The following is a 22,744-nucleotide window of genomic DNA, read 5'->3' on the forward strand; positions in this document are numbered from 1 at the left end:
GGGATTTGATAGCTGCTTTCCACTCCCGGAAGGGGGGTTCCAGAGAGGAGGGAGCTCGGCTGCTCTCAGGGGTGGCAGACGACAGAACGAGGAGCGATGGTCTCAAGGTGCAGTGGGGGGGTCTAGGTTGGGGATTAGAAACACTGTTTCACGAGGAGGGTGGGGAAGCGCTGGGACGGGTTCCCTAGGGAGGTGGTGGAGTCTCCATCCTTAGAGGTTTTTAAGGCCTGGCGTGACTAAGCCCTGGCTGGGATGATGTCGTTGGGGTTGGTCCTGCTTGGAGCAGGGGGTTGGACTAGACCCTCCCGGGGTCCCTTCCGACCCTGAGCTTCTATGATAAATATTCCCCTCTAATTTCCAGCAAAGAGACCACAGAGAACAACCCTCCACGTCCCTAGAACGTCTTTCGCCATAGAGACTCGCAGCCCAGCGCTACGCTAGAGCGCCGCCTGCCCGGGCTAAAGATGTCGGCTGTGGGCGGAGCGGACGACGTGCGCCAGGCGGGGTCGCTCTAGGCGGGGGGCGGGGCCCGGTGTCTATGGTGCTGGTGGACCGAGGCGCTCGGCGGCCGGATTGTGCCTGGCCCCGGGGGGCGGCCGGAGCCATGAGCGTGGATAAGGCCGAGCTCTGCGGGTCCCTGCTCACCTGGGTGAGGGCTGGTCCCCTGGGCGTGGCCCCCTGGCTGGGAGGGTGGCCCCCTGGGCTGTGGGGGGGAGGGCGTAGCCCCCAGGCTGTGGGGGGAGGGGACTAGGCTATGGGGGTCGCCCCCTGGGCTGTGGGGGGAGGGGACTAGGCTATGGGGGTCGCCCCCTGGGCTGTGGGGGGAGGGGACTAGGCTATGGGGGTCGCCCCCCCCCGGGCTGTGGGGGGGAGGGCGTGGCCCCCAGGCTGTGGGGGGAGGGGACTAGGCTATGGGGGTCGCCCCCTGGGCTGTGGGGGGAGGGGACTAGGCTATGGGGGTCGCCCCCCCCCGGGATGTGGGGGGGAGGGCGTGGCCCCCAGGCTGTGGGGGGGGACTAGGCTATGGGGGTGGCCCCCTGGGCTCTAGGGGGAGGGCGTGGCCCCCACGCTGTGGGGGGGAGGACTGGGCTGGGGGGGGAGCTGGGAAGGGGGGGCTGCCTCTGGTTTATGGCTGTACCCTCTCTATCAGTGGGGGGGGGCTAATCCTGGGCTTTTCCCCTCCCCCGTCCCCCCTTTTTGCCTGCCCTGGGTATTATGGGTCTGTACTGGCTGCCTTCATGAGCTGGGTCTCCTCCAGCCCCCTGCTCTCTGCCATGGGCAATGCCCCCCCTACACAGACCCCCTCTTGTACACATGTTATACCCCAGTTTCCCCTCCCCCCATCCACCCTGCCCCTCTGAGCATCACAGCCAAGTTCCAGTCCTGTGGGGCGCCCCCCTGTGTAGGGTGAGGGGGTCTGTACGCTCAACCCCCCCATCCCTCCAGACCCCCACATCTCCATTCCTCCCTTAGAGCCCTACCGTACCGCGCCCAGTTACAGTGCTCCAGACCCATCGGTTTTCCCCGATTCCCCCTGCACCCCTCTCCCCCCAGTACCCTGGGGCACTGCCTGCTGATGTTTACAGCCTTGGGTGCACCTCGCTGGAGCAGGAGCTGCGAAGGGAGAGTGGACCCAAGCAGGGACCCCCGGCCACAGGCTGGCCCCCAGGATGCTGGGGCGTTTTCTGGAGCGCAGGGCAGCGACTGGCTCACCCAGGGATTGCTATTCGGGGAGCGTGGTGGGTTAGGACGCTGCTGTTGGGGGAGATCCGGGGCGGGAGGTGTCTGAGAGGGGGATGGGATGGGATGGGGTGAATAGGCCGAGAGGTCTGGCTGAAACCGGCCCAGGTCACTGGAGGTTCTGGCCAGACAGTGGGAGCTCCAAGGGCCGAACACCTGATACCTCCCGTCCCAACCCCCAGCGGGCAGAACAGATGAGCTCGGCACAGGTCTGCAGGAAGAAGACAATGGCTCAAACCGCAGACTTTGGCGCTGCGAGCTCCCCTGCAGCAGTGCCCTGGCTAATACTTCTGGTGGCAAGACAAGCAGGGGTGACTTGTACCAGGACAGAGGAGAGAAGACGGGGGACAAGGCGGCCCACCCTGACCATGATTAAGGCCCACATGGCTGAGCCTGAGCCGAAGGCCCTTCCTGTGTCTCTGCCCAGCTCTGCCAGGGAGGATTATGGAACTGGGAGATCAGGCCAGGAGATCAAAGCTGCCCCGCTCAAGTACTATGTTTTGGGAAAACCCGGCCAGACCTGCTCAGGCTTCTGGGGCGCTGGGAGGTCACGGCTGAGCCGCTCTTGCTCAGGGGAGATCCGGCCACGGGGACTCTGCCACCCGGGGCTTGTGTGTTCTGCGCTTCTCCCCCACCTTGGAGTCACGGATTCATGGGGTCGGTGCATTACTCTTAAATGGTCCCTTGGGGCACCCCTGTCAGTGGGCCAGGTACCGGATCCTCCCCTGAGCTGGGGCAGCTCCAGCCAGACCTTTCCCAACCCATTGGTACCATCCCGGGGCAGTTACACAGTACCAATGGCTCGGACTCTGCCCTGACAGCAGCCTTTTAACCCCCCTGCCCCCACCCCCAGCAATCCCCGGGCGAGCCAGTCACTGCCCTGCACCTCAGTCATAAAACCACGGCAGCAACATCCCGTAGCTGGTTAGCTCCTCAGTGTGTGTGTGTGGGGGGGGGGTTTGCTACTAGGGGTGCGCTAGGAGCTGTACACGTGATCTCGGCCGGCCCTTAGGCACTGCTGTAATAACCCTGTTAACTAATGACCGTGCTGCAGTAGCAGGGCAGTTAATTTGCCTGGGGCCGGGGGGAGTCTCGCTGTAGTGGTGGGTTGGGGAATGGGGTATGGTGCCCTCTAGAGGGCGGGGGACTGGCTGGCTTAGGGCGGGGGTGGAGAATGGGGTATGGGGCCTCTGCCCTCCAGGGAATGCTGGCTCTGATCTGGCCCCAGGACAAGGGAGCTGGCTGGCTCAGGGGATGGGGAATGGGGTACTGGGCCTTCCCCTCTGGGGCATTGATTCTGAGTTGTTGGGGCGCGCGGGGGGAACACGACAGACAATCACTCCGGCTGATGACCGCTCAGTGGCCCATCTATTAAACAAATTTCTGGGTCTCAGCCTGTCTCCTGGTGAGACAGGAACCCATGGTGCGAACTCCCCAGCATGGCTGGAGTTCATGGGGGCGGGAGCTGCATAGGTCACCTTTGTGAGGCCGTGGGGGCACCAGAGACTGATAACTGCCCCTGGCTAGAGGAGTGGGAGTGGGGGGGTCCTCTGGGGATGGGCCAAGGTGTGGGGGCCGGGGCCAGGGGGAGCAATTCGTAGTTCTCCAACCTGCAGGGGACTGTTCGATTATCTAGTCTGACCTGGAGATCACAGGAGTGCTGATGCTGCCTGGTTAAGTCTGTAGCCAGCCAGCCGGGGAGGGGCTGTTGTTGCTGGGGGTGTGTGTCTTTTCTACCCCTTTCCGAAGCGGGGGGGGGGGGAGGGGAATGAAGGGGCCCTGCCCCTGTTTGCCCTGTGGCTTTGTAGCCCGATCTGCCCTCCGGCCCCTGCTTGGCAGCTGAGTGCAGTGACTCAGCCAGCGGGCTCGGTGGGGGGAGCTCCTGCCCAGTGGTGGGGGCTGCTGGCAGTTCGCTCCCTCCAGCACCACCCCAAAGGGGGAGGGGGCCTCAGGAAGCCTCTGCAACAGGTGGCTAGAAACTGAAGCTGGGTCCCAGGCCGGAGTGGGGGGTCTCTCTAGGAGGCTGGGGGTAGGTTTAAGGGGGAACCTGCCGCATACAGAGGGAGTCACAGCATGGGGGGACGGGTGGGAGGACACTAGCTTGATCGAGCGTCCTGTCGCTGCCCTGAATGTGAAATCCTACTCGGCTGCTGGGCTAGCGGCTGGTTCCTTCTTGGTGTGGGGTGCCGGCTTTATGTGGGGCAGGGGGGCGGATGGAGGGGGGGGGGGGATTTCAGCACCTGGGTTAGTCAGGGGTGGCTGGTCCCATCCCTTGGCCCAGTGTGATCCGGGGGAGGCTGTAACACGGGGCTAGCACCTGTCTTGTGCGGCGTGCCGGAGAGGGTGGGTCTGTGCCCCCGTGGCCGGGAAGGCCGGTTGGGGGGCGGGGCGGGGGGTAGGATCTGGGCACGACCGGCCCGCAGGGAGGGTGAGTGACTAGGATCTGGATTTGTCTCTGGGTGACACCTGAACCGGGCTATGGGGCCTTTCCCCTCTAGGGGGCACTGGCTCCGAACCTGCCCGAGGGCGGGGGTGCTGGCTGGCTGCCCTGGGGGTTGGGGAGTTCCTTGTGTCTCCCTCCAGCGTCTGCTGGGGTTGGACGTCCCGAACCATCAGCCCCATAGACTGTGCCTGCTCTGGAGTGTTCCCTGGTGGGTGGGGCTGTGTTGGGTGCGAGGGAGGGATGGTGCCACGCTCCTGCCTTGGCTAACAGCTAGCTCTGGCATTAAGAATCCAGAGGTCCCAGGTTCAATCCTCAGCCCTGGCCAATTGCCCAGTGTGCAGGGGTTACCCCTGCTGGGTCTCTGGGTGGCTTTTCCTGTCCCCTGCAAATCTCGTTCACTCTTTGCCTTGCTGACCCACCTCTGTGTCCTCCTCCCCAGCTGCAGACCTTCCACGTCCCATCTCCGTGCCATACCTACCAGGATCTGACCAGCGGGGTCCCCATTGCGCAGGTCCTGCACAGGATGTAAGTACCGGCCTGCAGCCCCCAGAGACAGGAGTCGTCTAAAGCTAGAGTGGGTGGCAGGGCTGATTGGGTGGGTGGGGGTGCTGCTAGACTGGGGCTCATCCCTCTCTGACCAGACCCGGGGGCAACTGGGCTTGGATCTCTGGTGCTTTGGGCTCCCGGGTGGGGGGAGGATTTTGGAGCAAGGGGCCTGTAGGGAGGGCAGAGTGGAGCTGACAGGAAGCCTGTGCCCACATCTGCCCCTTGTCCCAGCAAGATTCCAGATCCCTGCCTACGGCCCACCCTGGGCGTGGGCGGCCAGCAGGGAAACCGGATCCTGCCCCGAGGTGGCAGCTGCTCCAGTCAGGCCAGGAATTCCCCCCCATTCCACATCCCCCCCCATTCCGCCCTGCCCTGTCCCTTCCTCCCTTTCAGAGACTCCTCTTGGTTCAATGAGACCTGGCTGCTGCGGATCAAAGACGACACCAGCGACAACTGGAGGCTCAAGGTAACTGGCTTGAATGTGGATGGGGGGAGAGTTTTAAACCATCTCTTCACCCCCCCCCGTCCCCTGCCACCCCAATTGTGAAGGCCCTGGTATCCTCTCAAGCAGGGCTGGGTGTGGACAGTCTCAATCTGTTCCCATTCCCCCGGGACTGTAGGATCTGGGAGGCAGGAGGTTGCCATGGGGTTTGGCGAGCACGAAGTGACTGAATCCCCTCCCCACTCTGCAGCTTCCCAGCAGGCTGTTCCCATCCTCTTTGGGGGCTTGGCTGCCCCTCACCCTGCTTACGAGCCAGCCATGGTGCTGCCTTGTGTGCCCTTCCCAGGCCGAACGCCCACCTTGCAGTCCCCTGCTGAGCGCCGGTCTGGTCTGGTCTGGCAGCTGCCTGAGCCGAGTTGTGGGTTCTCAGCCCTGCCCGCAGTGAGATCAGCGTCAGCCCAGTTGGAGGGGGCGGGGGGGTTCTGCCTGGATCTGGTGCGTGTGGCAAGAGAACCCTGCAACACTCTCTCTTCCAGGTGAGCAACCTGAAAAAGATCCTGCAGAGCGTGCTGGAGTACTCCCAAGATGTGAGTGTCCCCGAGGGAAGCGGGGGGGTGGCTATTAGGTGCCCTACGGTAGCACCTAGAGGGCTCCGGCTGAGATCAGCCCCCTGCCTTGCGGAGCTCATGGTCTAGAGTCCTACAGGATGGGAGGGGAAACTGAGGCACACAGGGAAAGCAACTTGCCCAAGGTCCATGGCAGAGCTGGGACTAGAACCCAGATGTCCTGATTCCTAGCCCATGCCCTGTGCACTAGACCACGCTGCCCTTTCTGATGGGGGGGGGGGGGTATTCTAACAGCCCCTGGATGGTGCCCTCACTCACCCTGTATGTCTTGAGGTAGGTTTAAAGTGTCTGTTTTCCTCTGGGCGCCTCCTTGCCCCAGTAGGCCTGGTCCCGGGGGGGCTCTGTAGCTGGCTCTGGTAGGTCAGCCTGGAAGCCCCAGTCTGGTGGGTCTATGCACCGACCCCCTTGGGCACTGGCTTGAGCACATAGGGAGGAGGGGCAGGTGTCTGTGGGGGGCAGGGGGTGTCTCTGGGCCCCCTTGCTGCCTCCCCAGAACCCTCCATCTCTCCCCCAGGTCTTGGGTCACCAGATCTCAGAGCGCCACCTGCCAGACGTCAACCTGATCGGGGAGTTCTCGGACACCTCAGAGCTGGGCAAGCTGCTGCAGCTGGTGCTGGGGTGTGCCATCAGCTGTGAGAAGAAGCAAGGTGTGAGACTACGGGGGCTTGGCTCAGTGTGGGGGAGAGGCAGGTGGTTACTCCCTGCCAGGGGGTGGGGTGTCCTTGCATGTGATTTTTGGAAGGTGCCATTATGGGGTCCCCAAAAAGCAGCATGATCCTCCCCCCGCCTAAGGGCTCCATGGTCTCCATGTGCAGAGTCCCCTCCCACAAACTAGCTCAGATCTCCCCCCCCTCCTTCCTCCCAGGACAGACCCAGCTCCCTCTGCCTGTTCCCCAGTGGCATGGCTAGTGCTGGGGAGGGGATTGAATCCCTCCCCTCCCCCCCCCAGGAACCCCAGGGGAGGTGGCTGGCAAAGGAGCCTTCTCCTTGCTGAGCCTGAGCATGTGGCCTCCCCGCGTTCCCCTCCCTCAATCTTCCTCCCCCTCCCCGCAGCACAGGGATCCCCCTGTGGAATTACCCTGGGGGCTGCTGCTCTGTGCCTCCTGCCCTCAGCCCCACGGCGCCTGGCACAGAGGCCTCTGACGTTGGCATCTGTGCCATGTGGGTTGGGAGCCTATGTGGCATGGGGGGGCGGGGGGCTGGCCTCCATACCTCTGGGATGGGGGTTGGCCCCCACGCTGTGCAGGGGGAAAGGGGCTCATGCTGGAGGAGAGGCTGGCGTGGTTGGGGGGCGGGTGGAAGAGGGGCAGGGACTCAGCCACTGCCCTTCCTCCATCCCAGAGCACATCCAGCAGATCATGACCTTGGAGGAGTCCGTCCAGCACGTGGTTATGGCTGCCATTCAGGAGGTGAGCTGGGGCCGGCCAGCTGGGTCGGGAGAGTGGGGTGGGGGGGCTTGCTGGGGGATGGGGGGGCTCGCTGGGGCTGGCACTCATGGGTATGAGACTGATGCCAATGGTGCTCCTCCCTCCCGACCCGCAGCCCCTTGCTCTCTCACCCCCCCCAAATGCAAACCACTGTGGAGCTGCTGCCTGGCTTTGTGCTGGCCCATCTGCTTCCTGCCAGCCGCCTCCTGAACATCTGTAACCTTTTCTCTCCTGCAGCTGATGACCAAGGACCCGTTGGACACGCTGGCCTCCGAGACGTACGGCAACTTCGATAGCCAGGTACCGTGCCTCAGTTTCCCCACCTGTAAAAGAGGGGAGAATTCGGGGGCCATGGCTGTGACTTGCCAGGAGGGGGTGGAGCATCTCTGGCTCCAGGGCTCCTGATCCCCGCCCCTGGTGGGAAAGGTGCTGTGCTGGGATCTGTCTGTGTGATCCCCTTCTCTAACGTCACCCCCTCTGTCCTGCAGTCCCGGAAGTACTATTTCCTCAGCGAGGACCTGGAGGAGCCGGATGACATGCAGCAACGCTGCCAGGAACTGGAGCAACAGGTGGGCTCCTCACTGGCTTGGCTCTGGGCTGGGGGCAGCCAGAATTAATCTCACCCGGCTCAGGCCTGGGGGGTTGGCTAGCTGGCTTCAAAAGGACCCCAGGCAACGCAGCTGTGTCTTGGCCCAGCCCCCAGAGGGTCAGCTGCCCTCTTGGCTCCAGACCCTTGAGTCTCCAGCTGAAGTTGTAGGGGCTCCGGGCGTCCCCGGTTTGATCCCTGCTGCAGCAGCTGTCGCGCGGGCCCAAGGAACCCGCCTGCCCACCCACCAATGGTCCCGTCTGTGCTCTCTGGGTGTCTCCTCTCCGGCTGGCTTGTGGTTGCAGTGTGTCTGCTCTGGGGCTGCGTGGTGTGTGGGCCTCTGCATCTCTCCCCACCCAGTGGTGTAGCTCTTCTGCTTTTTGGAGCTGGGTATGTTTTGGGAGGGGTGGGGCGGGTTATCCGACGGGGGCTAGATCAGGTCTGGCGTGATGTAAATGAGATTGTCAGGACCCCTGAGTTCTCTGTACGGCTGGGGCCCTGTTGTGCTTGGTTCTGTACGTACGTTGAGCAGAGACAGCTGCTCAATCTACATAGCCGAGCAAAGGGTGGGGTGAATGGATGGACTGTTCTCCCGGCTTCAGAGGAGGGAAACTGAGACAGAGATGAAGTGACTCCAATAGGGAGGCGGTAGCAGAGCCAGGAATCGAACCCAGGCCTTCTGGTGGGGGTGCCCTCAGCACAGATTGCGTGGCTGGGTTCTGTTGTTTGGCTCTGCCGCTGAGTGGCCGGGCAACCCTGGCCATCTCCCTGCCCCTCGGGGGTCCAACATGGCTACGGCAGAGCCAGGCGTCGGGTAGCAAGTGGCTGGAGAGACCCGGTATTAGCAGCAATATGCCAATTGGGCTCTTGTTTACCTTCATCCTCTAATATGAGAACGGATCCTCAACGATGTGAAGGCAGCAAACTGAACTGGGGGGAAGGAAACCCAGCTCTGTTCTGGGTACGCCTCCTGCAGCAAGGAGTTCCCCAGGTAGCTGAGCCTCTGTAGCCATCCTAGCGGTTTGTCAGCTTTGGGGCACAAGATCCCAGCTGGGTGCGTGCGGGAAGGTGTCTGACTCCAGAATGAAGAGGGCTCCTGGCTGGCTCTAAAGCCCCCGCTACTGACCAGGATAGATGGGGAATCCTCGCTCCCCGGTTACAGAGTATTGGGGTGGGTTTCCACTTCGGATGCCCATATAGCAAGAGCCTCCCCCATTGCGGTGCAAAGTGCAGTGGTCCCCCAGCCACCCACTCTCCATAAACCGCCCCCTTTGCTCCCGTAAGGTGCTAACGTATCCCTGGAGACGCAGTTCCCCTGCGGGAAGGTGAGTTCGCCGTTCGCCCCCACCCCTCTCTCTCCCCTGCAGTAACAGAGCTACTGACAAAGCTGCACACCCCGTCGTGTTCGTTTCCTCTGCATGAGCATGTGTGTCATGGACCTGCTTGAAACGGCCCTGGCGCGGCTCACTTACCTACTCACATCCTTCCAGAGCTCTGGGCTCCAAACTGTCTTCCCCTCTCTGCAGAGTCGGGGGCGTCGACGTCTCTAAAAGCATACTGCTGAATTATTGGGGTTCCAAGGAAGGGGACTAGAATTATCTGAGGCCCTGGGAAAACTCTGTGGAAAGAGCGGGATGCTCCTCAGTGATGAGATGCAGTGAGAGGGGGGCTGTGATAAATCGAATCTAAAATCCCTGGGGTAGAGAAGGGAGTGTCTGTTCTCCCTTCTCCAGAAGCACCAGAGTGACGGGGCGCTCGGATTTGAATTTATGGCCGTCCAGTTTCGCAGATCAACAGAAAGGTGCTCTTTCCCAGTCGTTGGCCTGTAGAACTCGCTGCCACATGATGGCATTGAGGCCAAGAGCTGGGCAGGAATCGGAAGCATCCAGTCCCCTCTTGTGTGTCTAACAAGGGTAGCCAGAGTTAGAGCAGCTAGGGCCACTCCTCCCTAGCTGTGGAGGGCATCCAGTATCTGGGGTTCACCTACTCAAGGCACATGCCAGGCAGCCTGCCGTGTCCTCTGCCCTGGGCGTGACCCCCTGGAGAGCTGTGACCCTGCCCTGAAAGGGTGGGAGTGCCTTGATTTTGTATCCCCATCTGTTGTTTTCATAAAGGGGTACAGCCCACCCCGCCACCTCTGCTTAGACGCCTTGAGTCAAGGACCTAACTCGGATGCCAGGCTTAGGGGAGCTCTGACCCCCTTGGGAGAGCTGGTATCCCCCCCCGCCTGGAATCTACTCCTGTGGGTGGGGGGCTCCAGCATAAGTGTGGCCATAGACAGCCTGAATCCAGGATACCAGGAAGCCCGGGACCACACAGCTGAGTCCCGAGCCATCCCCCCGCGCTGGTAGGTACGACACTCGAGGGCCCCACTGTAGCGTGGAAGCTTCACAAATTCTGCATTGCAAAGGCCCAGTCTGAGCACAGGGCTGGGAGCCAGGACTCCTGGGTTCCCTCCCCAGCTCTGACTGGTCTCAGGTGTGCCCTTTCGGGAGCCCCGTTTACACTAGTGCACAGAGCATGGGGTGGGCGGAAGCCGCTGGCTCTGGGACAGCACCGAGTCCAAAGGCTCATGTCCTGAGGGAGGGCCGAGGGGTATCTCCTGGGCCCTGCAGGGGGGGCTGTCTGCCTGTCCCCACTGGCTGGGGGGGTCTGACTCCCTCTCCCGGCCCGCAGATCTCCCTCCTGATGGAAGAGAAGAACACCCTGACCCTGGAGAACAAGACCCTGAAGGAGCAGAAGAACCGGCTCGAGTCAGATACAGGTGGCAAGAAACTGCTCTTGCTGCAGGCTCAGATCACGCAGCTGCAGGAGGAGACTTTCAGGTGGGTGGCTGGCAGGGGGAGTGGGGCCTAGGGGTTAGAGCTGGGAGCCAGGGCTCCTGGGTTCGGTTCCCAGCTCTGGGAGGGGAGTGGTGCCTAGGGGTTAGAGCTGGGGAGCCAGGGCTCCTGGGTTCGGTTCCCAGCTCTGGGAGGGGAGTGGTGCCTAGGGGTTAGAGCTGGGGAGCCAGGGCTCCTGGGTTCGGTTCCCAGCTCTGGGAGGGGGGTGCTGTTGAAGGGTTAGAGCTGGGGAGCCAGGGCTCCTGGGTTCGGTTCCTGGCTCTGGGAGGGGAGTGAGGCCTAGGGGTTAGAGCTGGGGAGCCAGGGCTCCTGGGTTCGGTTCCCGGCTCTGGGAAGGGAGTGGGGCCTAGGGGTTAGAGCTGGGGAGCCAGGGCTCCTGGGTTCGGTTCCTGGCTCTGGGAGGGGAGTGAGGCCTAGGGGTTAGAGCTGGGGAGCTAGGTTCAGTGTCTTGTCTGGGGCTGCCCACCCCCCGCAGGCTGGAGAGCGGGAAGGAGGACTTCCGCACACGCTGTGAGGAGCTGGAGAGGGAGGTGCAGGAGCTACAGCATCGGAACGAGGCGCTGAGCAGCCTGGCCGAGGAGGCCCAGGCCCTGAAGGACGAGATGGATGTGCTGAGGTGAGAGCCCTGGGTCTGATGAGATTCCCCCCCTCACCTGCCCAGCAGGTGGGTAACCACAGCATCCTAAGACTCTGAGGGTGTGAGGGTGGGGGGAGGTAACCCTCATGCCCCAGGGCAAGGGTCAGGCAGGAAGTCTCCCCCTGCGGGATTCTGATGCAATCTCACTGGTTAAGGGCATGTTGTTCTCTCCTCTTTTCCTACCCCCGGCGTGTGCACAGGAGCACTCCACATTGAAGATAAGAGCCTACTACTGCTAGCTAACAGAGGAGCCCCTCCAGCTCCGGAGGGAGCGGCTGAGTTTATGGTGCCAGGGATTCTTGGTTAGATTCCCCACTTGCCAGATGGGGCTAGAGGCGCGGCTGGCACACTGAGCTAAGCAGGGCTCCGTGCTCTCGAGTTGGGTTTGCTGGCCTTGGACCCAGCAGCTGTTCAAACCACCCCACGCTCTGGGTGTCCCTAAATCTCTGGGACAGGGAACAGAGCACCTGAGAATGGCTCTGCTCTCTTCGTTCCCTCTAAAGCAGAAGACTGGCAGGCGCCGGACACCCCACCATCGAAATGCCGCCGAGAAACAGCAACGTGTTTTGGTGGGTGGTATTTCAGCGGCGCGGTGTCCTGTGGGCGCACAAAAATGCCCCGGCGGGCACCATGGCAGGGACCGCTGCTCTAAAGCTTCTGGCACCGGCCGTTGTCGGGAGACAGGCTACCAGGCTAGATGGGCCGTTGGTCTGACCCAGTGTGGCCGTTCTCCCTGGAATGGAGAGCATGCCGCGGTCCTCACAGGGACTCCTGGGTTCTGATCCTGGCTCTGGGGGGCACTGGGGTCCAGTGGGTTAGAGCCGGGGGGTGAGCTGGGAGCCAGGGCTCAGCGTATTCTTCCCCCAGCCCACTCCCAATGACCCGGTGATCTGCTGCAGCCACAGAGGAGGGCCTAGAACTTGCACGTACAGTGGCAGCCCCACTGGGTGGCACTAGCCGGGCCCCTGGCTGACGGCCGAGCTCCTTCCGCCCCCGGCAGGCACTCGTCGGACAAGGTGGGCAAGCTGGAGGCCGCGGTGGACACGTACAAGAAGAAGCTGGAGGACTTGGGCGACCTGCGGCGGCAGGTGCGGCTGCTGGAGGAGCGGAACACTGTCTACATGCAGCGCACCTGCGAGCTGGAGGAGGAGCTGCGCAAGGCCAATGCCGTCCGCTCCCAGCTGGAGACCCACAAGAGACAGGTGGGTGGCGGGGCTGGGGCTCTCCGGGCAGAGTGGGGGGCTGGCGTCTCCAGCAGAGGTTCTCCCCACTTCTCTGCGGGGTGCGAGGGGTTTCCCTGATCTGCTGGCGTCCCAGCTGGGGGGTCGAGGTCTGCACCCAGAAGCTGTGGCTGCGTCGAACCCCATCCCTGTCGCCCCACAGGTGCACGAGCTGCACAGCAAACACTCGGAGGAGGCCTTGAAGGCCGAGAAGTGGCAGTTTGAGTTCAGGAACCTCAAGGAGAAGTTCGAGGCGCTGGTGAAGGAGAAGGAGGTGAGGCCGGGAGCGGGGTCAGGGGGTGTCTAGTGGTTAAAGGGGGAGACGGGGGGGGTTGGGGGCTGGGAGTTGGAATTGCCCGGTATCCCCAGCTCCGGGAGGGGAGTGGCACATAGCAGTTAGAGCCAACCGCCTGGGCGTGGGGAGTCCCAGGTTTGGGAGCGAGGCGATCCTGCTCTCCGCCTGGGTGAAGGGTTCTGCTGACCCCCGCTGCTCCCTCACCCCGCAGCGCCTGATTGAGGAGCGGCACTCCCTCCGCGAGGCCAACGAGGAGCTGAGATGCATCCAAGTGCAGCAGACGTACCTGAGCCAAGCAGGTGGGTGCAGCTGTGCTGGAAATGAAACAGTCTGGAGCTGTGCGGGGGCTGGGGGCGGGAGCAGCAGCTGCCTCTCCTGCCTGGCCTGGAGCAGGGAGAGGACAGACGTAACGAGATGTCTGTTCGCGCCTCTGAGCTGGTTCAGGCTCTCTGCAGACTCAGGCAGCCATCCCTGCACTGGGGCTTCTTCAGGCTTCCCTTGAAGCCGTAAGTGCTGGGAAACTCTCAGAAGTTGCCTCTGTTTGGAGGGTTGGGGGAGGCCCCTCAGACTTTTGGGGATCTGACTCACAACACCCAGGGTCTGACTTTCCCAAGGTGCTGAGCGCCCACAAACGTGTGATGCCTAAAAAGCTGTCAAACCTCTTGCTCTAACCGCAGTTCAAACCAAACCCGCTGTCACAGGGCCTCGCTGTAATTCAGAGCCCTTACAAACCGCAGCAGGCCCAGAGCTGGAGACGCAGCTACCAACACCCCCGATGTAGCCTCAGACAATTAGCTGAGATCAGGAATAAAGCCAAGTACAGTCAAGGCCTTGGTCAGAGGCTGCGTTTCCACATGACTCGGCTCCGCTCCCTAGGCCAGGAATCTGCACAGCCAAGAACGTGATGTTTTGGTTTTTTCTCCTTCCAAGCTGCGTTGTCGTCCACAAACTCGTGGCAACCTTGTGTCTGAACTTTACACTCGACAGCTTATCAGCTGATGGAAGGCGAGTGGTAACAAGCAGGGCACATCCACCTCGATTCGTTCCTGAGCACGGCGTGTTCCCACTGGGAACGTTCCAGCTCCCGTTTCGTCGGCTGGGTGCGAGGGACTGGAGAATGGAATTTGAGCCAGCTCCTTGTTGGAAGCGTCTGTTATGGGGCTGGTCAAAAATTTTTGGTCAACTTTTTTTTTTTTTTTTTGGTGGAGAAGGGGAGTTTGGGCAAAACAAATTTGTTTTGGGACATGCACCTGCTTTCCGTGGGAAAATTGTGTATTGCCGTCAAACTAGGCGGATTGGCTGTACCGCCATGGTGCCTTGTGGGAGCTGAAGTTTGGTTTCCTCATGTCCTCGTTCTCCTCTATGGGCTGAGCTCCTTGGACTTCATCTCCCATGATGCACCCGCCCGCCCTCTCCATGAGGCGAGGTCAAGGTGCATCATAGGGATGTGGGCCAGCTGCGGAACCTGGCCAAGAGAGAAGAATGAGGACGTGTAGATATAGTTCTTTTTCCTTATTTTCCTCCATGGGCTGGGCTCCCCAGCCAGCCTACTTCTCTGACTATGCATCCCGATCTCACCTCATGGGGGCAGGTGGGTGATATGCAGTCCCATCAGGGAGTGTGGCCCGAGTGGTAGAACAAGGCACCAGAACTACAACTCCCATGGGGCACTGCAGTGGCACTTCTAAATCTGAAATATTTTGGCCAAACCTCCTGAAATTGTTAATCTATTTTAGTTCAAACTCCTCCCTGCCCCAACCCTGGGGTGGGGAGCCCATTTTCTGACCAACTCTAATTCATTGGGTTGTTTTTTTTTAACTGTGATACAGAATCTGTGGAACTCATTGCCACAAGATATTGAATTCAAGAACTGTATCCCATTCCTAAGTGAGCCCCCCATGCTACCGCACATTAACTTGGGGGAGGGGGGACACTAGGAAAGAGACCCTTCCCCACATAAGCAAGATTTTCATAACTCTCTGCTGGGGGCGGGCATTCTTACTCTTTCCTCCCTGGCCCCTGCCAGCCATGTCCTGGGCTCAACTTTCTCCCACTGAACGGGGGGCGTTGTTCCAGCTTCCTGAGTGGCCTATGCTACTAGCCCAGAGCAGGAGGCTGCTGGTTGTGATCCTAGCCTGGGATCTCTGCGTCCCTAGTCCCAGCCGGGGGCAGAGGAGAATCCCTCTCCCCCCCCCTCAATGCTCGGGGCTAGTAGAGCTCTGCCAAGTCAGGGCTGGTCCCTGCTCCTCCACACAAAACCCCCCCACCCCCTTCCTCTTGCAGATGCCTTGCTGGACGGAGTCTCTTCTCCCATGGACAACCTGGCCGCTGAGATCTTGCCGACTGAACTCAAGTAGGCTCCCACCCTGGAGCCCTCGGGCTAGAGGGGTGTGGTGTCTATTGGCACCTCTAGGCCACCGTACCTGGGGGGGGGCTGTTCCTGTCAAGCCCCCGGTGTGTTGCGTTTGCAGAATCTTGCTAGTCCCCTTTGCGGGGAGGGTCTCTGCTGCCGACCTTCAGGCTCATGAGCTGTTCCCAGCTGTCTGCGCAGCCAGGAGTAAAAGGGTTAAATTCCTCGGGGTGGTGACTCTTTGGGCTGGGGGGGGCAAATGGACTGGAGCAGGCCAACGCCCGCCTGGCCCAGGGGCATGATGCCTGCCGTGTCACTGCACAGCCGGGCTCCTGGTGCCCACAGCAGGGAGGGTAACCCCCATGCCATGGTGGCCTTGCCCCAGCAGGGGGGCGAGGGGCAGCTCTTAGCACTGCTGCACCTCCCACCTTAGTGAGGGGTCTCCCAGCCTCCCCCCCCCCCCGCCCCCGGGGTTGCTGGGGCGTCCCCAAACCTCTGCCCGGGCTGGCTGAATTAGCTCCTGCAGCCTCCCTGTCTGGTGCTGCAGAGGCCTGTGAGTAGCCAAAGGGTGGCTTGGAGATGCCCCAATGAGGAGCTGCAGCCCCTGGGGGACTACAGGTTCCAGCATGCAATGCTGTTTCTCAGTCCAAGCCAGTGATTGGCTCTTGGGTTGAGATGCAGCGTTGCATGCTGGGACTTGTGGTCCCCCAGGAGCTGCACCTGGGCCAGCAGGCTGGGGGGCCCCTGGGCCATCTGCCCTCCTGACCTGACCCCTCTCCCCGACCCCAGGGAGACCATCGTGCGCCTGCAGCACGAGAACAAGATGCTGTGCGTGCAGGAGGCGACGTACCGGCAGCAGCTGGCCGAGCTGCAGGGGCAGCTGGAGGAGTCCAACCGCACCAAGAACCGGCTGGAGACCCAGCAGAGGTAACGGGAGCGGGGAGACCAGGCTGGGGGGGCTGCTGATCTAAGTAGCCTGAGACCTCCCCCAAACTTATCTCACCTGAGAGGCCCCTGGCGCCCCGTAGTCAGCTGATATGGGGGGGAGGGAGGGATGGATGGGAGCCTCAGCCCAGGGAGGGTCCCGGTCATGCCATCCACTGCCTCCACTCAGCTGGCCTCCTCTCCCTTCTTCCTCCCTCTCCAGGTTGCACCAGCAGCAGATCTCAGAGCTGAAGGCCCAGGTGGAGGAGCTCCAGAAGGCCCTGCAGGAGCAGGGCACCAAGGCAGAGGATGTGAGTCTGGCCGAGGACGGGCTGTACATGGCTTTCCCTGACCTCTGCCCCATCGCCCTGCGGCTCTGACCTGCCTCCTGGGAGCAGATTCTGGACTGTCAGTGCCGGGCCATGCACCCTCGGGCCCTGCTGCATTGGGGAAAGATTCCCTCTCCCGTGACTGATCGGTTTTGTCCCCCTTGATCCATCCCTTTCCCATGCCGAAGCTGCTGGAGCAGCTAACGGCTCGTTCTGCTCAGCCTGGGGTATGTGGGCACGGCGTGGGCACGGCATGGGCACCATGGCAGGGCCCCTGGGCTACGCCCCTCCCCATGTGGGCGCCCAGCCGAATGTGAGAACTTGGAATAAGGTCTCCTGCGTTTCTTCCGCCCTGGCTAGAGGCTGCCGGGTGGCTGAGTGCACCTGCAGTAGCTCGCACTCAATGCACTGGGTTTGGGGGGTGGGGGAAGGGGTGCCCTTGAGGTTGAGCGGCTGGGCGTAGTCTGCCCCACAGCTCTGTTGGGGGAGGGGGGGAGCTGGAGATCTGTGCATGACGGGGAGGAGGCGGCTGGAACGGGGTTCAGCCTCCCCTGATTTCTCCTTCTTGGGAAGGGGAGCCCACTGTTCTCTTGGGGTCCCCTGTGGGGGGGATGGGAGCCCACTCGCTGCTATCCTCCAGCCGCATCCTCCCCAGGTGCTGCTGCCTCTGTGTGTGAAATCGTCACAGCGATCTCGTGTGCCCCCTGCACCCCAACTCTGTGCTGTGATCACGCTAACACCTCTCTCTCTCCCCCACCCCCTCTGTCTCGCTGGCTGATTGTCCCCCTACCCCTACAGGCCATTGTAAGTACCAACCAGCCCCTCGTTTAAATCCACCTTGCTTCTCTGTGCTCCTTTCCTTTTGCGTGGGCGAGGGGATGGCGAGTTTGGGGCCCGGCCCATGACACCTGATCTCTGGGGTGGATGCCCAGCCCTTCCTGAGAGTGGGGGACTGGGCGGCTTATAAGGGGTCTTGAGTTGGGGGACCTCCCCCCAAAATACTGCTAGTTGGTGTCGGAAATCTTGGCTGTTACTTGTAGCCTGTTAATGCTGCTTAATTCGCTTCCTGGCTTATTAACCTCCCTTGGGAGATATGAGTATATTGCACCAAGCTGTATATCTAAAGAGAAACTGCAGAATATTCTGTGCCTCCAGCCCATTTGGCTACCCATCGGCCTCTGCAGGGAGCCCTATTACAAGCCCTAGGTTTATACATAGACTGGGCAGAACACTCTCTCCCTTTGTTTATAATTTACATTTTTTTTTTTTATCCATTTAACTTTTCCCAGTTGCGGGAAACGAGGCGAGGGGTCGGACAAATGGCAGACGTTGTGATTCAGAAAGCTAAAGCTCGAGAACACAACTTGTCCACGGGTCCCCAGTAAATCTCCTCCAATCCCAGACTGACAAGTTCTCAACCCACGTTTATCGTACTTGGCCGGTCTGCACGTTGGTGATTTCCTCATGGTGGGGGGGGGAATGGTGAATTGGATTTTTTCTGACACGCAATCGACTCCTTCCAGGCCTAGCTATAAACGGAGACACTCGCTCTAAAGAGCGGCCCAGAAAATCGCGGCGTGTGTCCTTTCTAGACATAGCTAAGCCCATGATTTGAACGGACGGGTCCTAGCTCCGTCGTAGCCGCCCCCCTGGTTACATGTGTCTGCCAGCTGCTGCAAACTGCCTTTAAGATGCGCTTTCGACGGTTACCATCTAAACCCCTGGGGTTTTGGCCCCCCGCACTGGCTCAATCAACGTAAAATCGCTTCCGCTCTGTCAGGCCCGGGGTGGGGACGGAGTCGCGGGACTAGCTAGAGGCTTGTGACCGTCGCTCTGCGTGGCCCTGGCTTCCCCTGCAGTGTGGAGCGCCAGAGGCTGAGCCCAGGAGCCGCGTGGCTCTGCTGCCCCTCGGGCGTCCGCAGCGCCAGGACGCTGGGCTTCAGAGCAGGAAGGGCTGGATTCCCCCCCCCGCTCCGGCTGGCGTAGGCTGGCCTGTGTCCACTCGTGCCGATGGTGCCACACCTGTCTCGGGCTGGGCCGGCTCCGGGAGAGCTGAGCAGGGGTGGGAGAGGGCCCAGCTGGTGACCCTGAGACGCTGGAGGCGCTGTCTCTCCAGCTCATCCCCCCCGAAGCTCTCCGGAGCGGGGAGGGGCCGTGAACGCTGGGGCCCAGCCCTCGGAACCTGCGTGGTCCGGGCTCTCGATCTTCACCCTCCCCTCCTCTTCCTCCCTAGTCCTGCCTGCTGAAGAGGAAGCTGGAAGAGCATCTGTAAGTTGTGGTGTTCTGTGAGTACCTGCGGGGCGGGGTGGGGCGGGCACGGTGCCTTCAGTGTGTCGGGATTGTGAGCTGGCCACAGGGGTGGGTGTCCCCCCGCTAGCTCCAAGGAGAGTGGTGGGGCGGGAATCGAGCAGGAGGCCTGACCCTTCATTAGCTGGGGCAAGGTATCTGGGCGGGAGGGGGGCGCTGGGCATCTGACAGCTCTGGTCTCCTCCCCGCCCCAGGGAGAAGCTGCACCAGGCCCACTCGGAGCTGCAGAAGAAGCGGGAATACATTGAGGACTTGGAGCCCAAAGCGGACAGCACAAGTATGGGGGTTGGGGGGGAGGGGTGGACGCACAGGGAGGGGGAGGCTTCAGTACCGACGGGGGGGTGATGGAGAGGGGGATCCGGTCGGGCTGGCCCCTCAGTCGCTCCCCCCACGATGCCGTGTCCACAGCATGTCCCTAGCGGGTGACTTGAAGCTCCTGGTAGCAGCACGGGACTGGGGGAGCCAGGTGCTCTTGGGGTGGCTCTGTGCCTCTGTTTCCCCACATGGGCGGGGGGGAGGATGCTCATGTGGCCCCCTCCCTTCCCCCCAGATGCCAGGAAGATCAACGAGCTGCAGGAGTGTCTGAAGAAGAAGGACGAGGACATGAAGGCCATGGAGGAGCGTTACAAGCGTTACATGGACAAGGCCTGCACGGTGAGCCCGGGGCCGGGAGCCCCAGGCTGGGCTGGGGACATCCCTTGAGACGCTCCCGAGTGGCCCAAGCCATTGCAGGGCCGGGCCCTGTCACCCCAGCGCCACTGGGGCCGTCCTCCCTGTACCTCCCCACAAGGGGTGCTGCTCTGGGAAGCTCTGCAGCATGGACAGCCACAGCAGGAGTCCTGCCCTGGGCGGGGGAGGGTGGGGTCTCCCCTGGCCCGCCGGGCATGGGATGGGGGCAGGGAGATGTCCCCGGTAACGCCTCTGACTGTATCCACTCCATTCCAGGTCATTAAGACGCTGCACCCCAAGCAGCAGCCGTCCAAGGCCCCCCCCGAGATCCAGGCCTTAAAGAACCAGCTGCAGGAGAAGGAGGTGAAGATCCATCACCTGGAGGTGAGGGCGCTGCACTGTGGGGTTAGTCTCCTTCCTTCCTGGGCCCGGAGAGGACAGAACTGCCGCAGCTGCCCTCACAGCGCTTGTATCGCAATGATGGCTGGAATCCAGCCTCGTGCTTCAGGGCTTCAGCGGTCATCTGCAGGGGTCAGGAAGGAAACTCCCACCCCTGCCAGGCACATCTGTGTTCTGGGAGGGTGCGGGGGTTTGCCTTCCTCCAAAGCATCAGGGTTTGGTCTCCAGTCGGAAGGGGCCAGAAAATCCACTGCTTAGGTGCCTGGCTGGTGGGTCTGGCTCATCTGGGTCACCAGATCTTCCCCCTATGTCGGATCGTCAGGGAGCTTGGTGGGGGGTCACAGTCACCTTCTCTGCAACGCAGGGCACTGGGTGTGGTTATCTGGGTGCGTCTAATCCGTTCCCTGCCACTGCAGGGGCTTGCCGGGGCGGGGGGGTGGCCTGTGCTAGCCAAGAGTTCAGACTGGATGATCTGATCCCAGGTGCAGATGGTCTGGGTGGTGCCCTGGAAGGACCCTCTGGACCTGGCCAGTGCAGGGCTCCATTGGCGAGAGAGGCAGCCAGCAAGTTGGGGGGAGGGGGGGAGTTGCCCGGCCCACTAGCAGCTGGGCTGAGCCAGAGGGAGGGATCCAGTCCCAGGTGGGGGGATACCTGTGGCCACGGCCAAGCGCCCTGAACCAGCTGCTGGATTATTCAGGCAGCCTGTGCTGTGGAATAGAATAGAATAGCCTGTGCTCCCCCCCCCCCCCCATCACCAGCTTCCTCCCCTCCCAAGGTCTCAGCTTCCCCCAGGCCTGGCCCTGAGCCAAAGGCTGCAGGAGGCCCCCATGTGGCCTCTGGGACCCAAAGCTGGGGGTGGGGGGAGAGCACCCTATCTGCCCATCCTGAGCCCTAGGAGCCAGCCTGGCTCTGCCTCCCCCACTAACTCCCCCCTCCCCATTTCTCCCCCCCATCAGACCAACTTGGAGAAAACGAGATCCCAGCGGGAGCAGGAAGAGAAGCTGATCATCAGCGCCTGGTACAACACGGTGAGCGCAGGGGTGTGCCAGGCTGCCGGGCCTTCGGGGGGCAAGGAGGGTGGTGCCAACTGAATCCCACAGCACCTTGGCTGGGCCAGACCCCCTGCCCCAGCAACCCATGACTCCTGCTGGTGGGGGCTGAGCTCTCAGCCAGGCCTCTGTGCCCAGGGGCTGTCCCTGTGCCCCCCACGCTGACCCCCCCCCTCCCATTGCAGGGCATGGCACTCCACCAGCAAGCCACGGAGGAGCGATCGGCCACCTCCAGCAGCGCCCAGTCCTTCCTGGCCCAGCAGCGCCAGGCCACCAACGCCCGCAGGGGGCATCTGGGGCGGACCCAGCCCCTGCTGGCCAAGTACGGAGACAAGCCCCCACAGCTGCACTGACCGGAGCCCCTCCCGCTCCCACCCCCCTCCATGGCTGCGTGGGGTTGGGGGGGTCATGGAACTGGAGCTCCTTGCCCATTGCTGCCCTATGGCACCCACCCCCAGTGGTGCCATCTGTCGCTTGCGGTGGGGGGAATGGAGTCAGCAAGGGGCTAACTCTGCCTCTGCCCTCCCCCAGAGATGGGGTAGAACGACCTACGCTGCTGGGGGGAGTGGATCTGCCCATGATCTTGCGGGGGGGGAGACAGACCCTGCTGCAAGCCCCCATTCCTTTGCACTATAGAATGCTGGGGGGGAGCGAGCAGGGGGGATCAGCCAGGACCCTCCCTTCCCCCTGAGCCTCAGCCCCTAACCAGTGCCCCTGACCCCACGCACTCCCCCATGCTCCCTGGGCTGGTCCCTTTGAGCACCAGCATGTGAGCTGATCCCTTCCCTTCGCTCCCCCCTCTGAAAGAACCCCCCTGAATTTTAACCCCTTCTTGGCCACTCTCCTGAGCACAGCGATACGAGCCCCTCCTCTGAGGCACCTGGCGGTCAACCTCTGTGGCCATGCCAGCTGGGGGGGCGCTGGCTCGTGTTCGGGGCATATGTGGCAACACGGCTGAACTCCTCTCCGGGGCTGAGCCACGGTGGGCGCCGGTGCGGCTGGGGGCATTGAACGCCAGGGTGGTCTCTGCCAGCACCACAGCTCCTGCGCTCATGGCTGGTCCCGTCGGGGGCTGGGCAGATTCTGCTGCTTCATGCCACCCAGCCAGTGCCCATGGGTGAGGGGAGATGGCTTGCAGCCTCTGAGCTGGGGTCTGCCCCCTTCATAATTCCCTGCTGGAGCCTCTGGCTTGCTGTGCCAGCCACCCCCTTCCCGGCATCTTCACGCACCATGACTCTTCCCCACTTCCTTGTCCGTTTCCTAGCTGCTGTGGCATCAGGTGTCACCTGTTCCCAGGCTTCACTTTGGGGATCTTGGATCCCTGTTGCCCAGGTTCTGCTCCGTTCCCTGCCCTCCAACAGAACCGGCCAGCCAGGGGCCTGGGCTGAGGGGCTAAAGCTACCGGCAAGGAGATGCTTCAAACCTCTCCTTCAACACTAAAGCAAGGCAGGTCCCAGAGTCGGTCACTACAGCCTGTTGCAAACCCCCCCGCAGCCCTCCCCCCCACCCGCCCCTTGTTCTCCAGCGCTGGGGGTTTCTGTAGCTGTTCTCCAAGGCCGGGTCTAGCTGCGTCTTTTGGTTTTAAAGTGATCTGCTGTATTTTTACCTCTGCTCTGTGTGGGTTGAAGTGGATTGAGTTTTATTTTTAAGTGGCAGGGGGTCCAGATTGCGCTTAGCCCCCCTCTTTTTTTCTTTGTTTTCATTTTAGAATATGATTTTAGTCAAACGCTGCTGGGGTTTTAAAGACACAAACTGTATATTTTGTAAAACTGACGGGGGTAGCGATGAGGGGTTCTGTGGGTGTGGGCCCCGTGTCTTTTATTTTTCTACTCTAGGGCAGCCTGCAATGGCGCACGGGGGCATCTTGGCTCCTGTGCAGAATCTTTACACTACCAATAAAGATGCTAGAATCGTT

At 61.8% G+C, this 22,744-nt stretch overlaps 1 protein-coding gene across 2 annotated transcripts; it reads left to right on the forward strand.

Annotated features, from left to right (window-relative positions):
- Positions 1-369: 369 nt before the first annotated feature.
- HOOK2 (hook microtubule tethering protein 2) lies at positions 370-22,744 on the forward strand. 2 transcript variants are annotated; one of them, XM_037887965.2, is made up of 23 exons: positions 370-649; positions 4,623-4,708; positions 5,123-5,195; positions 5,708-5,758; positions 6,312-6,444; positions 7,139-7,206; positions 7,462-7,524; positions 7,713-7,793; positions 10,487-10,635; positions 11,126-11,266; positions 12,288-12,489; positions 12,671-12,781; positions 13,014-13,101; positions 15,086-15,155; positions 15,942-16,079; positions 16,300-16,387; positions 17,204-17,209; positions 18,639-18,673; positions 18,907-18,989; positions 19,263-19,366; positions 19,658-19,765; positions 20,737-20,808; positions 21,015-22,744. In XM_037887965.2, exons 1-23 carry the CDS (start codon positions 539-541, stop codon positions 21,180-21,182), a joined length of 2,229 nt encoding a protein of 742 aa, XP_037743893.1. In that variant the 5' UTR covers positions 370-538; the 3' UTR covers positions 21,183-22,744. The 2 variants fall into 2 exon arrangements, with proteins under 2 accessions (XP_037743893.1, XP_037743894.1); XM_037887966.2 differs by lacking the exon at positions 17,204-17,209.

This window comes from Chelonia mydas, chromosome 20 (assembly GCF_015237465.2).
Source record: "Chelonia mydas isolate rCheMyd1 chromosome 20, rCheMyd1.pri.v2, whole genome shotgun sequence".
NCBI classification, from domain to species: Eukaryota; Metazoa; Chordata; order Testudines; family Cheloniidae; genus Chelonia; species Chelonia mydas.